General features: G+C 37.2%; 4 protein-coding genes across 4 annotated transcripts in view; all 4 read right to left on the bottom strand.

Annotated features, from left to right (window-relative positions):
- The window catches only part of LOC109858874, a 5,205-nt gene extending 1,997 nt beyond the window's left edge, over nt 1-3,208 (bottom strand). The window contains exon 1 of the mRNA XM_020436554.1: nt 2,961-3,208. Within this exon, the coding sequence (XP_020292143.1) occupies nt 2,961-2,989 (29 nt within the window). The 5' untranslated portion in view covers nt 2,990-3,208. The remainder of the gene's footprint in view (nt 1-2,960) is intronic.
- The window catches only part of LOC109858875, an 18,616-nt gene extending 13,053 nt beyond the window's left edge, over nt 1-5,563 (bottom strand). The window contains exon 1 of the mRNA XM_020436555.1: nt 5,042-5,563. The gene's annotated coding sequence lies outside the window, so the exon portion shown is untranslated. The remainder of the gene's footprint in view (nt 1-5,041) is intronic.
- Nucleotides 5,564-5,822: 259 nt separating this feature from the next.
- On the bottom strand, nt 5,823-9,594 carry LOC109858904. The gene is made up of 6 exons (XM_020436607.1): nt 9,165-9,594; nt 7,305-9,056; nt 6,903-7,088; nt 6,633-6,817; nt 6,397-6,506; nt 5,823-6,291 (listed from the first exon to the last, which is right to left on the bottom strand). The coding sequence occupies exons 1-6, from the start codon at nt 9,225-9,227 to the stop codon at nt 6,236-6,238; spliced, it is 2,352 nt and encodes a 783-aa protein (XP_020292196.1). The 5' UTR covers nt 9,228-9,594; the 3' UTR covers nt 5,823-6,235.
- A 541-nt stretch (nt 9,595-10,135) lies between these two features.
- LOC109858883 (39S ribosomal protein L13, mitochondrial) lies at nt 10,136-11,158 on the bottom strand. Its single transcript, XM_020436565.1, has 4 exons — nt 10,995-11,158; nt 10,702-10,825; nt 10,480-10,634; nt 10,136-10,401 (listed from the first exon to the last, which is right to left on the bottom strand). The coding sequence occupies exons 1-4, from the start codon at nt 11,016-11,018 to the stop codon at nt 10,168-10,170; spliced, it is 537 nt and encodes a 178-aa protein (XP_020292154.1). The 5' UTR covers nt 11,019-11,158; the 3' UTR covers nt 10,136-10,167.
- Between the last annotated feature and the right edge of the window lie 779 nt (nt 11,159-11,937).

Below are 11,937 nucleotides of genomic sequence, written 5' to 3' on the forward strand. Positions count from 1 at the left end.
TCTCTCTCTCTCTCTCTCTTACCCTTTCTTTCTCTTACCCTTTCTTTCTCTCGTCTATCATTACTATTTCTTCTTTTTTTAGATAGTGCGCACCTGTTGTCAATTAAAAAACAAAATAAATTTGAACCAAATAGTCAAAATGTGAACTTGCGATTAAGCAAAAACAAAACATAAAAAGAAATTGCCAGATTTGGTCGACGTTATTTTTATTGTGAAAGCGCGTAAAACTGTCGATAAAAGCGATTTACATGCCTGCTCATGGACGAGCAATTGAACGCGCATGAAATTTAATTGATACATTGGCGGCAACGGGCAAAAGAAAATTTGCTAGTTTTAAAAGCTTCTATGTTTTATTTTCCGCCGATTTTTTTCAGCCTACTTTCTAACAAACTCTAATGTATATGTAAAACTCATTCTTTCGTATATGTTATATATACATATATATTCACAGCGTTAACTAATCAACTACCTCTATTTCATCTAAGACCTACAGGATCTATTTACAAAACAGGGTTTACAGGATGCACTGCGATGGAATCGCGCGATCGACGGTCTTTTTTTCGCATCTTTTCTCATTCATCCCAAACAAGCGCATAAATTGTTACACGCTATTGCAAATGTCGTGTATGTGCGATAACTCACACAGACTTCTATCATAATAATACGCCTTAACAACTACATTTTCACAACTACGCTTTGTTTATTTCTTGTATATTTTACGGTTTGTTTCGATATAAATTTAACGGAATGAAAAAACTATACGCGTATGTGAAAGATCTTCCTATGCTTCTTTAGTGACGACTTACGCAAATAATACTAAATTCGAGAATATCGTTCGATATGTCGAATCCTTTCAAGGACATGCGTTTATCACACGCTGTTATTTGGGCACTGCACATACAAGTCACTCCCGTAATAATAAAACTGCGCGCGAGATGAAATAGATAACATTACGACACTTGTTATAGGTGTGTATTTATACGTCCTGTGTGCATGTTTTATTTACGTGCAATAAGACGCCCTGTCTGACATCGTTTTCTAAAGAGCATGTCGCTAAGTAATTAAATACCAGAGCACTTTGTGCGCGATATTTATCGTATTTGTGTAAGCTTGTGCACAGCGCGGCGACGACGCTGCACAATGTAGAATATAAAAGAATTGTCAAACGATAAGTCAACAGCCTCTTCTTAAAAAAAATATCGAGAATTCTCCCTCGTTCTTTTACGATAAAAGTCACCGTTTATGCGTCTCTCGTAAATATGCAGAAAGATATCTTTTTGATCTTGTTGTATATGTATATTTTGCAAGAAACGTTGCTATACAGCTTATTCTGTGTACAGCGATTCAAAATGTGACGCGGGTCTATATGAGCGCAGTAGCAGCAGTTCGATATACCGATACGGCTTTTGTGGAGATCGGAAAATCGAATTGAGCCGGAGAGAAAAAAATCTCAAAGGTGAGTTTTTCTCTCTCTCTCTCTCTCTCTCTCTCTCTTTCTCTCTTTGATGCAGATGCTCTCTCCTTCGTTTTACGATCACAATGCGCGGTGCCGCGAAAAGCGTTTCCTGCTCCACGATCAATAAAACCATCCCCCATACTCCTTCCAGAACGCAAACGCAAAGTACACGAGGGACAGCAGCAGTGTGCACCACGTACGCTGTGTGCGAGTCACGCATGTGTGGAGAAAACTCTCTTGCATCGCGAGAGAAACATAAGAGTATGTATCTCTCTCTCTCTCTCTCTCTTTTGCTTGAACAAGGAGCGAAATTAATTCAAAATAAGCTAATTTTATGCAAACAAATTTCTCCTCTGCCTTTGATAGATGTACTCGCGAGATTACTCGGAAAATGTTTCATAAAAATACATGTTCTTGAGAGATACAAAGCAAGATGCCGCATTGGATACGTTACAGAAATATGCACATGTGTGTATAAAGTGAGAAGAAAGAAGAAATGAGAGAACGCAAAAATAGTTGAAGCAACAAACGTTGCGACGGAATAATTAAACGAAGTAATTATCCAAGACTCTCTCTAAACAAATAATAAATGTAACGAACAGGCATGTACAATTAAAAAATCAAGGAAAAGGTAACCATAAGAGCAAAGAGAATATTTTTGCAGCGAAAGAGATTGTATTTCTTATTTGACGCGTTTTAAATAATTTAAGTACAGACAGCGCGGGTTGTCGCTACTTGAAGTTGTGCAAGTGAACGACCATGTGTATACTGTATACATTACGATGTGAGAATATATATAGTAACAATGTTGAATGTACACAGTGAGAATATATACAATACTGTGTGTGAGAACTTTCAAAAATCCCTCAAATTACGTTAATACGAGAAAACGATGCTATCTCTCTAATTCTTTGAAGATTTATACCCTCACCCTCAAGCGTTCATTTTTATTGCATTCGATAATTTGCAAATCGGAGGCGTGCTTTTTTTTTATCTCGGAAGTTTAAGCATTAGTTTGATGCAATTGAGCAATTAGTCGCAGTATATTTGTGCTCGACTTTACACCTTCGATTTGCAATGCCAAACGCGCAGGCTGCCCGATATAACATGTAACTGTGACTGATTTACGGAGACCGTAACTGTCAAACTTATAAACGGTAACCGTTGAAGTTTCCCAAAACATTCGGATTTTATTGCTCCCATTCGTAATCTCGAGTGTTCATTCATTACAAACGAAATTGAAATCCGATTGATAAACGTCAATCCAATTCCGGCGTATTGAGTTGAAGCGAAGCACGCTTCAATCACGCACTTCGCGCACTGGATTTTATAATATCCGCTGATACGACCTCGCGCGTCTCGAGAATCGATTTAACGTTCGCAAGAATTCCGTTTTCTCAGCCCGCCCAGTAAATCCATTATTCTCTCCGCGCCACTGCGTGAGTTCTCGCTTTTTGCGCCGTTTGGCGCGCTTTTATTGTTTTATTACTAAATACATACATACATGCTCGCGACATAATGCGGACTTGACATTTTGCGAATTATTACCGCGTTTCATTATTTCGAACGAACTGGCGTGCGGCCAAAGACCGAGAGAGCTTTTTGCTTCTCTTTATTACAAACCGCGCACAGACGGGAACTGCGTGTGTATACTACGCGCGCAATTGTCATCTCGCGTTGTCATTTTCGCGGCACAGAAATTTATGTTGATGCAAATTTACTAACGCACGCACGCACGCGTAACAACACGGAGGTTAACACAACGGGGTGTGTAACCCCCGAGAACAATTCGCTCTCTTTATGCTAATTCACGTATAAAGCGATGTACGAATAAGAGCGTGACTCACACGTAAGCGAATCATCGCGGTTTTTTCCAAAATGGAAACTGCAATTGTTTTTTATCCGAACAAACTGTATCAATTGTCTCGTGCAATGCTTTACTGCGGGACGTGACGCAAACTCGAAAGACAGTCACTGCAACATTTCATCATCGACGATTTATATTTTTTCTCCGAATTGCAATCACATATAGTGTTTTGCGTGTGTGACGAATAACACTACAGTCTTGCACATTGACGCGATGTCTTTTGTGGGAAAACATGTGTCAGCTTATTCTTCGCAGTCATCGACCGATCCTATGTTTACGTTTGCACAAAGAAGGCGTTGAAGCGTCCCGCGTTCATTGGAAAATCGACTGAGCTTTTTAACCCGTCCGGACTATTTTTCTTGACTTGCATAAAAACAGGCTGTCTGCCAGAACGAAAGACAGCTCTTGCTTGTCTCTTTCTACGTAAAACGCGAAAACCTACCGAGTATATGTATACGTGAAGAAAGTTCCCGAACGTGTCTTTCTTTAAATATTGACGCGAAGATAAACATCGTGTGCTCAGAATTCGTGCACAAGAACACTATATATACATACAACGTATAAATTTCAATTATCTCGACCAATGTAAAGTCTCAAGATGGCATCTCTATATATATGTATGTAAGTAAACATACAGATAAATGTAATATATAACACAGTCGCGAGCTATATATATATATATATACATATGTATTGACGTTCCTCGAACGATTTTGTACGGATGAGGAGGTGGCGTATAACACGCGGAATCGGTCATCGAATTGTTTCCGCCGTGTCACAGGGTAACCTGTTGCCAGGCACGAACATTGGCCGGCTATGTGGAGCAAGTAGCTGTACTCGGGAAATAGCGGCAGGCAAGTTCGTTCGATCGATGATAAACCAGGCAAATTACCGGAACGGCGCTAAATGACGATATAAACGTATGTAATTAGCAATCGCGGCCCGACGTAAAAGGGCGAGCGTTTGTACGACCGTGTTGTTACGTGTCGCGAACGTGATTTTCTATAAATATCGCGAAATTGTGCGAGAGAAGAGAGAACATAAGGGAAAGCACGGAGAACGTGAAAAGGGTGGTGGCGATGAAGATAATTGCGTATCGCGCGCTAAAACCGGTACGCTTTCTTGGCGTGCACTTTCATGGCCGTACACGGACAGGAATAAAATATCCGAGAAAACTCTTCGAGATATCTCAATTCATTGCCGCATGCAGCTCTCTAAATGCATCTCCCGGAATAGAATTCTCAAGATAAAGCCAACCAGCTTGTCTCAAACATGCGTTCTGTCGTATATTATGTTTTGATCATGCTTTTATAACACGACGCGGCGTGCGACTTGTACGAAGACAGTATGGTGCGTAATTGCGCGAGAGTACTGCGTATGTCGTTTCGAGATAACAAACAGTTTTTCTGTTATAATTGAAATTTTGTCGATGAAAATCTTGTGAATATTTTGTTTTCCTTGTGAAAAAGCGAAACGCGTGTCTTTTCAAATATGCTCAAAACATCTTCTCACCAGAGCTAAGTAAAAAAGACAAAACAAAAAGTTTAGATGATTCCAAGATCGCATCTTCGCGCCATGTCTTGTAAATAATCTAAAGTTTCGAAAATAGCGACCCCCCCGAGATGTTGCGAATCGATAGTCAAAATGTGTGTCTTCCTCTTGCAAGCCAAGACGCACGATTCAGCGAGCATGAAAATTATAATTGGAGTGAATCTTACCTGACGTTTCTCGCCGAGCTTCACCCTTCCGTGGAGAAGAAACGAACGGGCGAGTTTCCGCACTGATGACGCCTCACGCCATGAACGTCTCTCGATCAGGTCGGCCCACCTTCGACGAAGAAGCGTCGATTCTCCCCTTCGAATTTCAAAAAACCTCGTCGATCGCCTGGTTTTTCTCCGTTTTTCTTTTCTTTCCTCTCGCGCGAGGCTCTTCAAAATTGGTTACATTTTCCACTGAAATTCCGGTTTTTTTCACAATCGCCGCGTACTTTTTCCGCTACGAGCGGCCGCACACTAAAAGCTGCTTTTTTTTTTACGTTCTTCTTTTCCTGCGAAATAAACTCGCAACTCGCGCGCAACTTACGTTTTCACCGCGAAAGACCGTGGACGAGTAAAAGCTGCCTCTATGTTACTAAATAAGAGCGTGTAAAGCAGGACACGCCTCTGCAAAGCATGGCGCAAGCTCAGATTACGCTCCTCGTACGCCGAACGGAAGCTCGCCGAAGGGCTCCAACTCCACCTCGATACGCGCATGTCACGCTGACGTGGGGTATTAATCCTCTCGAAGTGTGTCATCGCAATAAAATCAACGCAAATGTATCGAAGTTTAATATTCGTATCGAAATAACGATCAAAATAATTTAATTTGGTTGGCATGTTAAAAGTACTTAGTTTCCAAGCGGTAGCGCTTTCCCTTTATACAAAGGGAATTTAATTTTCAAGAAAAGTGTTGTATATAATATTAGTACGCAATTAAACAGAAAATTATTTATTACAAGGATCTTCTTTCGCAGTGTTACACAATCAACTTTCCCGACAATAAAATATTAATTTATTCGATGTTAAACAATGTAGTCAGAAATATATCTTGTTCTCGGTTATTGTAATAAATCTTTGTTTCGTTAGCCTCTTTAAATACAATTACATAGGAAGCAATATAATCAGACGTACATATACTCATATATCACAGTTAAGTATTATATCAGTCAAGAAATAACAGTAATAATAGAAAGTAATTTATTGGAAACATCGCAGGCACCAGTCGTGCTTTTTTCAGTCAGATAAATAAGCTAAGACACGACGCGCTTCAAATAATATAAAATTATTAAAAGCCATATTTTTGCGCATAACTTTTGCTTAATAGTAAAATTGGTGTTTAATGCTTAATCAAGGTCGTTAAGGCACTTCGTCTTATCATCGCCATGGCTTTCGAACAGTCCCCGTACTGGTGCTCCTTCTAATAGTTTGGTCTATATATATAAAAAAAAAAACAAATTGTATATTTTTATTAAAAGTTTTTAAAATTTTTATTGTAAAGTTAAACACAAATAAAAAGACATGAATACATGACTTACGCAATGGATTTGGCGACACGTGTTTGTCTCTTATGTCAGAAGTCCAAGTTTGGCATCTAGACCTTGTGGAACTCTTTTTGACAGTCGACGGTTGCTGATACTTTATCATTCTAAACAATTAAAATAAATAAAATATATATATATGTACATATACGTCAATACAAGTTAATACAAGTTATAAAACATACGTAAGAGTTTTATACATGTAAGAGACAAAAAATATATATTTATATTACGTAGATTCAAATTCCTTTAGATTTTTTCTCGCCAGAGTTTTTTGGGTAGCAAATGAATACGATCGAGCCGAAGCTGGACGTTCCGCTCGGGATTGCTTGATCTCGCGATCGTGAGCTATTACTTTCATTCTCTTTGCCGGAGATTGGGCAAACAATTCGACTATGTTCATAGAGGCTGCATCGCACTTGAAGATATCGTAAACTTATTAGACGCGCAATATTTTTCTCGAAGCAAAAATCAATTTTCGGCAAAAAAAAATCAGTAATTACTTGTAATTGGAGACGATGAAGAAAATCGACTTCCGCCAGGCTCAAGGGCGCATCAACGTGCAATTTGAGCATACATTGTAACGCTTCCTTGTATATCTTTTTTAACGTGATGACACGTTGAGTTCGCATTAATCTGCGTACTAAATAACCTCGTGCATAAGCGTTAATAATATTCACCGCGTGTATCTGTGTGTGAATATGATAATGTAATTTTCATATTTTTTTGTGACAAAACTTTGGACGCAAAGAGAATTATATTGTATATACATCTTATGTGTATATAAAATAATTTAATTATATTTTGTAATATATCTAACTACATTTGTATATTACACCCTTAAAAACTACTTTAATATATTTCACAAATGTTTTAAAGTTATATTGTTTTCTACTTGTACTCACATGTTTATCGAGATATACCGAAGTATCTATTACTGGTACGTGCGTAGTGTTGCTATCTAAAGGAAATAACTGGCGATTTACGGTCGAACTTCTAAATACAACACGATCGTACGACTTGTGATTGCCATTTGTAATATCGTCGTCATTATTATTGTTATTATATGTAACGTCGCACAAATTCTGTTTTTCTGTAAAGTCGAAATCAAGAGTCGATGGAAAAGCGTTCGTAATGGAAGATTTACAATGTCTAAGCAAATATAAATTTTTCGAGGGAATATATTCTAGCGGACACATAATGACATTTGTGTGATCTGTCGACAGTACTTTACTATTATTATGCTGTTCGGCATCTAAATTGCTATAAGGGTTCGTATTCGAGTGTTTTTCCTTTTCGCTAATATCTCCGAGATTCGTCTCGTTGTTTAAAAGCAATGACTGATTCGTAGTAACGTTTGAAGCATCTACTTGACGCAACATTTCGGAAGAACACTTTTGTATTTCGGTTAACAGGAGCTTCTGTTGCTTCTGAAATTCCGCTTGCAGCTGCGATTGCTCCTTCCGCTGGCGATTTATCAATTCCACCATTTTTTTCTTGTGCATCTCTTCGATTTCTTTATAAACCGTCAACAGTTTGTCAGACGTGATGAACAATTTCATCTTGTCAGTTGCATCTTCATCGTTTTTGTACTCTTTTATTTTATCACGATGCTCGTTCTCACTCAAATAAAATACTTGCTGCGCTCTAGAATTTTCTTCTTTCATTGACTCTTGCAATTGAGTCGCTAAACTTAATATATTAACTTCACTATCTCTCTCAGATTTTTCTACCAAACTGTGTTTTTTATCATCAGTATTTTCACTATTTTTGTTCAATGTAATGTTAGATTTATCTGTCTTTTCTTGAGAAACAATTGTTTCAGTAGAATTAATAAATTTATTTATTTGATATGGCTCTATATGTATCAATTCTGCGCGAGAAGTTAATTCTTGTGCATAATCTGTTTTGTTAGACACTTTTGTGTTCTCTACTGCAATCTTTGTATTTTCCCATTCTACTTTGGACTGTGCAATATTCCACTGCTTTCGCTGAGATATGTTGGATGTGGTGCATGTTGGAACATAGTCTCTGTTACTCAATTCTGATGAATGCATATGAGCGAGCAACATGGGGCTAGGTGTATCCAGTACATAAGAACCTTGACGAGATAACTTGGGTGGATTGTCACTTTCTCTGGAAACTGGTGTAGGAGTATTATTCTCTTTGTCGCTTAACATTATTGGAATTACATCCAATGTTCTGGGTATTTCAGGTTTCCAACTTTCTGAGTCTTTATTTGGTGTTACTATTTTTGTTCCATCGTCATGTTCATTTTGATTAATGTCTGACATTACAAGTTGTACATCATTGACAATATTCTTTGGTGAACAGATTTGGAATTCTGTTTGTTGTACATCCGATGCTAGAAATTGGATATCATTTTTGTCTCTTTGTTCTCCGTTGACTTGTCTCGTTGGTTCAACAATTGTCATTTTAGAATGCGAGTCACTATTAGTATCGCTTAGAGTATTATGAGTAGACATATCGCTGTCTGAACTATATTTAACACTTTTTAATCCATCTACTGATTTTATTATGTCAGCTTGCACGCATTTATTACTACGTTTAAGAGGTTGTTTTTCTTTGATTTTTCTCTCGACTTCGACAGCTAAAGATTTGTAGCGTCTCATTTCTTCTCTAATACCGTCAGTCATCTATGAACCACAAAGAGAGAAAGAGACAGATAGTACAATAGTAACAAACACTAGTGCTACTTAACACAAAAAGATACTTTTTAAAGCATATTAATAAATTATATTTACCAACGGTGGAAGAAGAGGTATTCCGTTTATTTTAATAAAAGAAGTATAAAATTCTTGTTGCATATTTAACGTTATAATTTTAAGAATACACTTTGTCGCAATATACGAGCTATTTCTACGAACACTCAATTCAATTCTCACTGAGAAATCACGGTTTTTAACTTTTCTAGAAAGCCTTCTAATTCGAATTTCATGAGAAGCCTTCTACTTATCATTCAAATACTTCGAAGTGCAATTTACTAATGCGAGAGAGAGAGAGACAGAAAGACTAAAACCTTCTTCTTCTTCTTTGCACTTATGGCGCCATGCCACCTGAACTATTGAAAGACTAAAACCATTGAATATTCTATGTACAAAACATTTTGTGAGATTGGTGACTCGGGAGAAACTTTAAGCACTGAGCGAAGCGACCAATCAGATTTGAGCATTCTCAAAGGGCTGCGCTCAGGGAGCGCGCTATCTGCGCTATTGTATTATTCTATCTTTACTTCTCATTAGATGTAAAACAAAAATAGAATGACGCAATAGCGTAGATAGCAACCTCTCTAAACACAACTAAAATATATAGCGACACTTTTTTCCTAGAGGACAAAAATAATAAAAGATGCTTTCCTTTTAGGAGACACAGTCGATACAAGAGTCATTCTGTCTTTGTTTCTCACTGAATACTGAACAAAGACAGAATGACTTTTGTGTCGACTGTCTCCTAAAAGGAAACCAGCCAAAATGAAAACTACAGTGGAACTTCGTTTATCCGGACCGATCGGAGGACAAGATAGTTCGGATAACCGAAACCTAATCTCTATTATACAGTTCCTATAATACGAACTATCGGTCTGTATAATAGAAAATTAAGCCTCAAGTCCTTCTGGATAAACGAGGTTCCACTCGTAATTTTGTACTAACCACGAATATATAAAATTAATAAATAAAGGCTGCGATGTTATTAAATATGTTATTATTTTTCATATACATATTTTAACATAGAGATATATTGAACCTGTTATTTTAAGATATAATGTTTAGGATATTGTACAATTCTTGGAAAGTTGTCCACTTCTTCTTGTGGAATATGATCTAGTCTGACTGGTACTGGCCTCAGTTGTTTGATCTGATTGCCAATATTTTTCAATATCTCTTCTGGTACTTTTTCATCCGGAAATATATGTAGTCTTTGCATAGTGTGCCTCCGTTGTAAATTCTTTGGTAATGCTCTATATACAGCCTTCTCTACAATCTTTAAATTTCATTTTTACATGTATTTAAAAAACTTTTAATTTTTTGTATTTTTTAATAACAAAACATGAAATTTTACCAAAGTCGGATCTTTGCTATGTAATTCCCAAGCAAGAGTCCAAGTGGCACCACCGTGGTACGTATTGTGATGGAAGTATACACGTTTTCGCCATTCAGTTCCAGCTAATGCAATTTCTTTGCTATTTATCACTACTACATGATCACCGCAATCATCTGTATAAAAATTATCAAGTACATATACATTACAAGAAAAGCGATTACTGTGCGACGCAGTACTCACTCATAGGGTGATATATTGGTTTATACAATCCCATTAGATAGTGTTTTATTATTTCTGCACTTTTAAATGGATCTTGCCAAGTTGCATCGAATATATGCCAAATCCGGGCAAATGTTCCCCATTGCTACAAACAGTTATGTTCACATTTTATAAATTGGAAGTTTACACAAAGACAAAACATAAAAAAATACACAAAAATATAATCAATTTTCATGTAAAGTCTACACGAGAATTATGTTGCAATCTTATTTCTACTATTATTAATATTCAAAAGAGTAAGAGAACACACAAACCTGTCCTCTTCGAATGAGTGACATAATTATTTTTGATATATAACAATGTTTTGTTAAATTTATAAACCAATTATTTTAGGTTACATCTCAAAACCAGGTTAGGGTTTAGAATAAATTTTGAATAGGGTTAGGTTAGGTTAGGTTAGGTTAAGTTAGATTAAGAATATGTACCCAACGGGTGCGTTCGTCTTGACCACTGAACTATAATATAGAACGCTCCTTGCCATTGTGCGAGCTGTCCGCGATAGAGAGCATCACAACTAGGATCTCTGTCTTTGTCTCGTCGTCGCTGATTGGTTGAAATTTATACGAGTACAGTTCATGACAAAAGAACAACGAAAAGTAAAGAATGACTGCGTTCAGTCATTCAGTCACTCAGCAATTGCTGAGCGCTAATTTCTGCTGATCGCAGACATTCTTTACTTTTCGTTGTTCTTTTGTCTTGGACTGTATTCGTTGCTAAGCGCTAATTTCTGCTGAACCCGGTTATTCTTTACTTTTTGTTGTTTTTTTTTTTGTCTTGGACTGTACTCGTATAAATTTCAACCAATCAGCGACGACGAGACAAAGACAGAAATCCTAGTTATGATGCTCTCCTATCGCGGACAGCTCGCACAATGGCAAGGCTGTGTTCAGTTAAGCAAGATGGAACGAACTAATGCAGGAAATAAAGGAAATACAGGAATTGGAACTAATGAAACTAATGAAAGAAGTGAAAATAGTGAAAAAAAAGAAGGTTGGCTCCTCTGATCTGTTGCGGAACATGTGTAGTGGCAAAATTGGAACCGAAACAATTCTTTAAGTTTCCATTCCGAAGAAAGTGAAAAAGGAAACGAGAGAAGGCGGCGCATACGGATTATAATTAAAAAAAAAAAAAATTGGAATTTATAGAATCGAACAAGGAAGCGTTAATTGTGACAGAAGATGGTGCGGTCTAACGATG

The sequence above is a fragment of the Pseudomyrmex gracilis genome, unplaced genomic scaffold (assembly GCF_002006095.1).
Source record: "Pseudomyrmex gracilis isolate BER0280 unplaced genomic scaffold, ASM200609v1 scaffold_229, whole genome shotgun sequence".
In the NCBI taxonomy this organism is placed as follows: Eukaryota; Metazoa; Arthropoda; class Insecta; order Hymenoptera; family Formicidae; genus Pseudomyrmex; species Pseudomyrmex gracilis.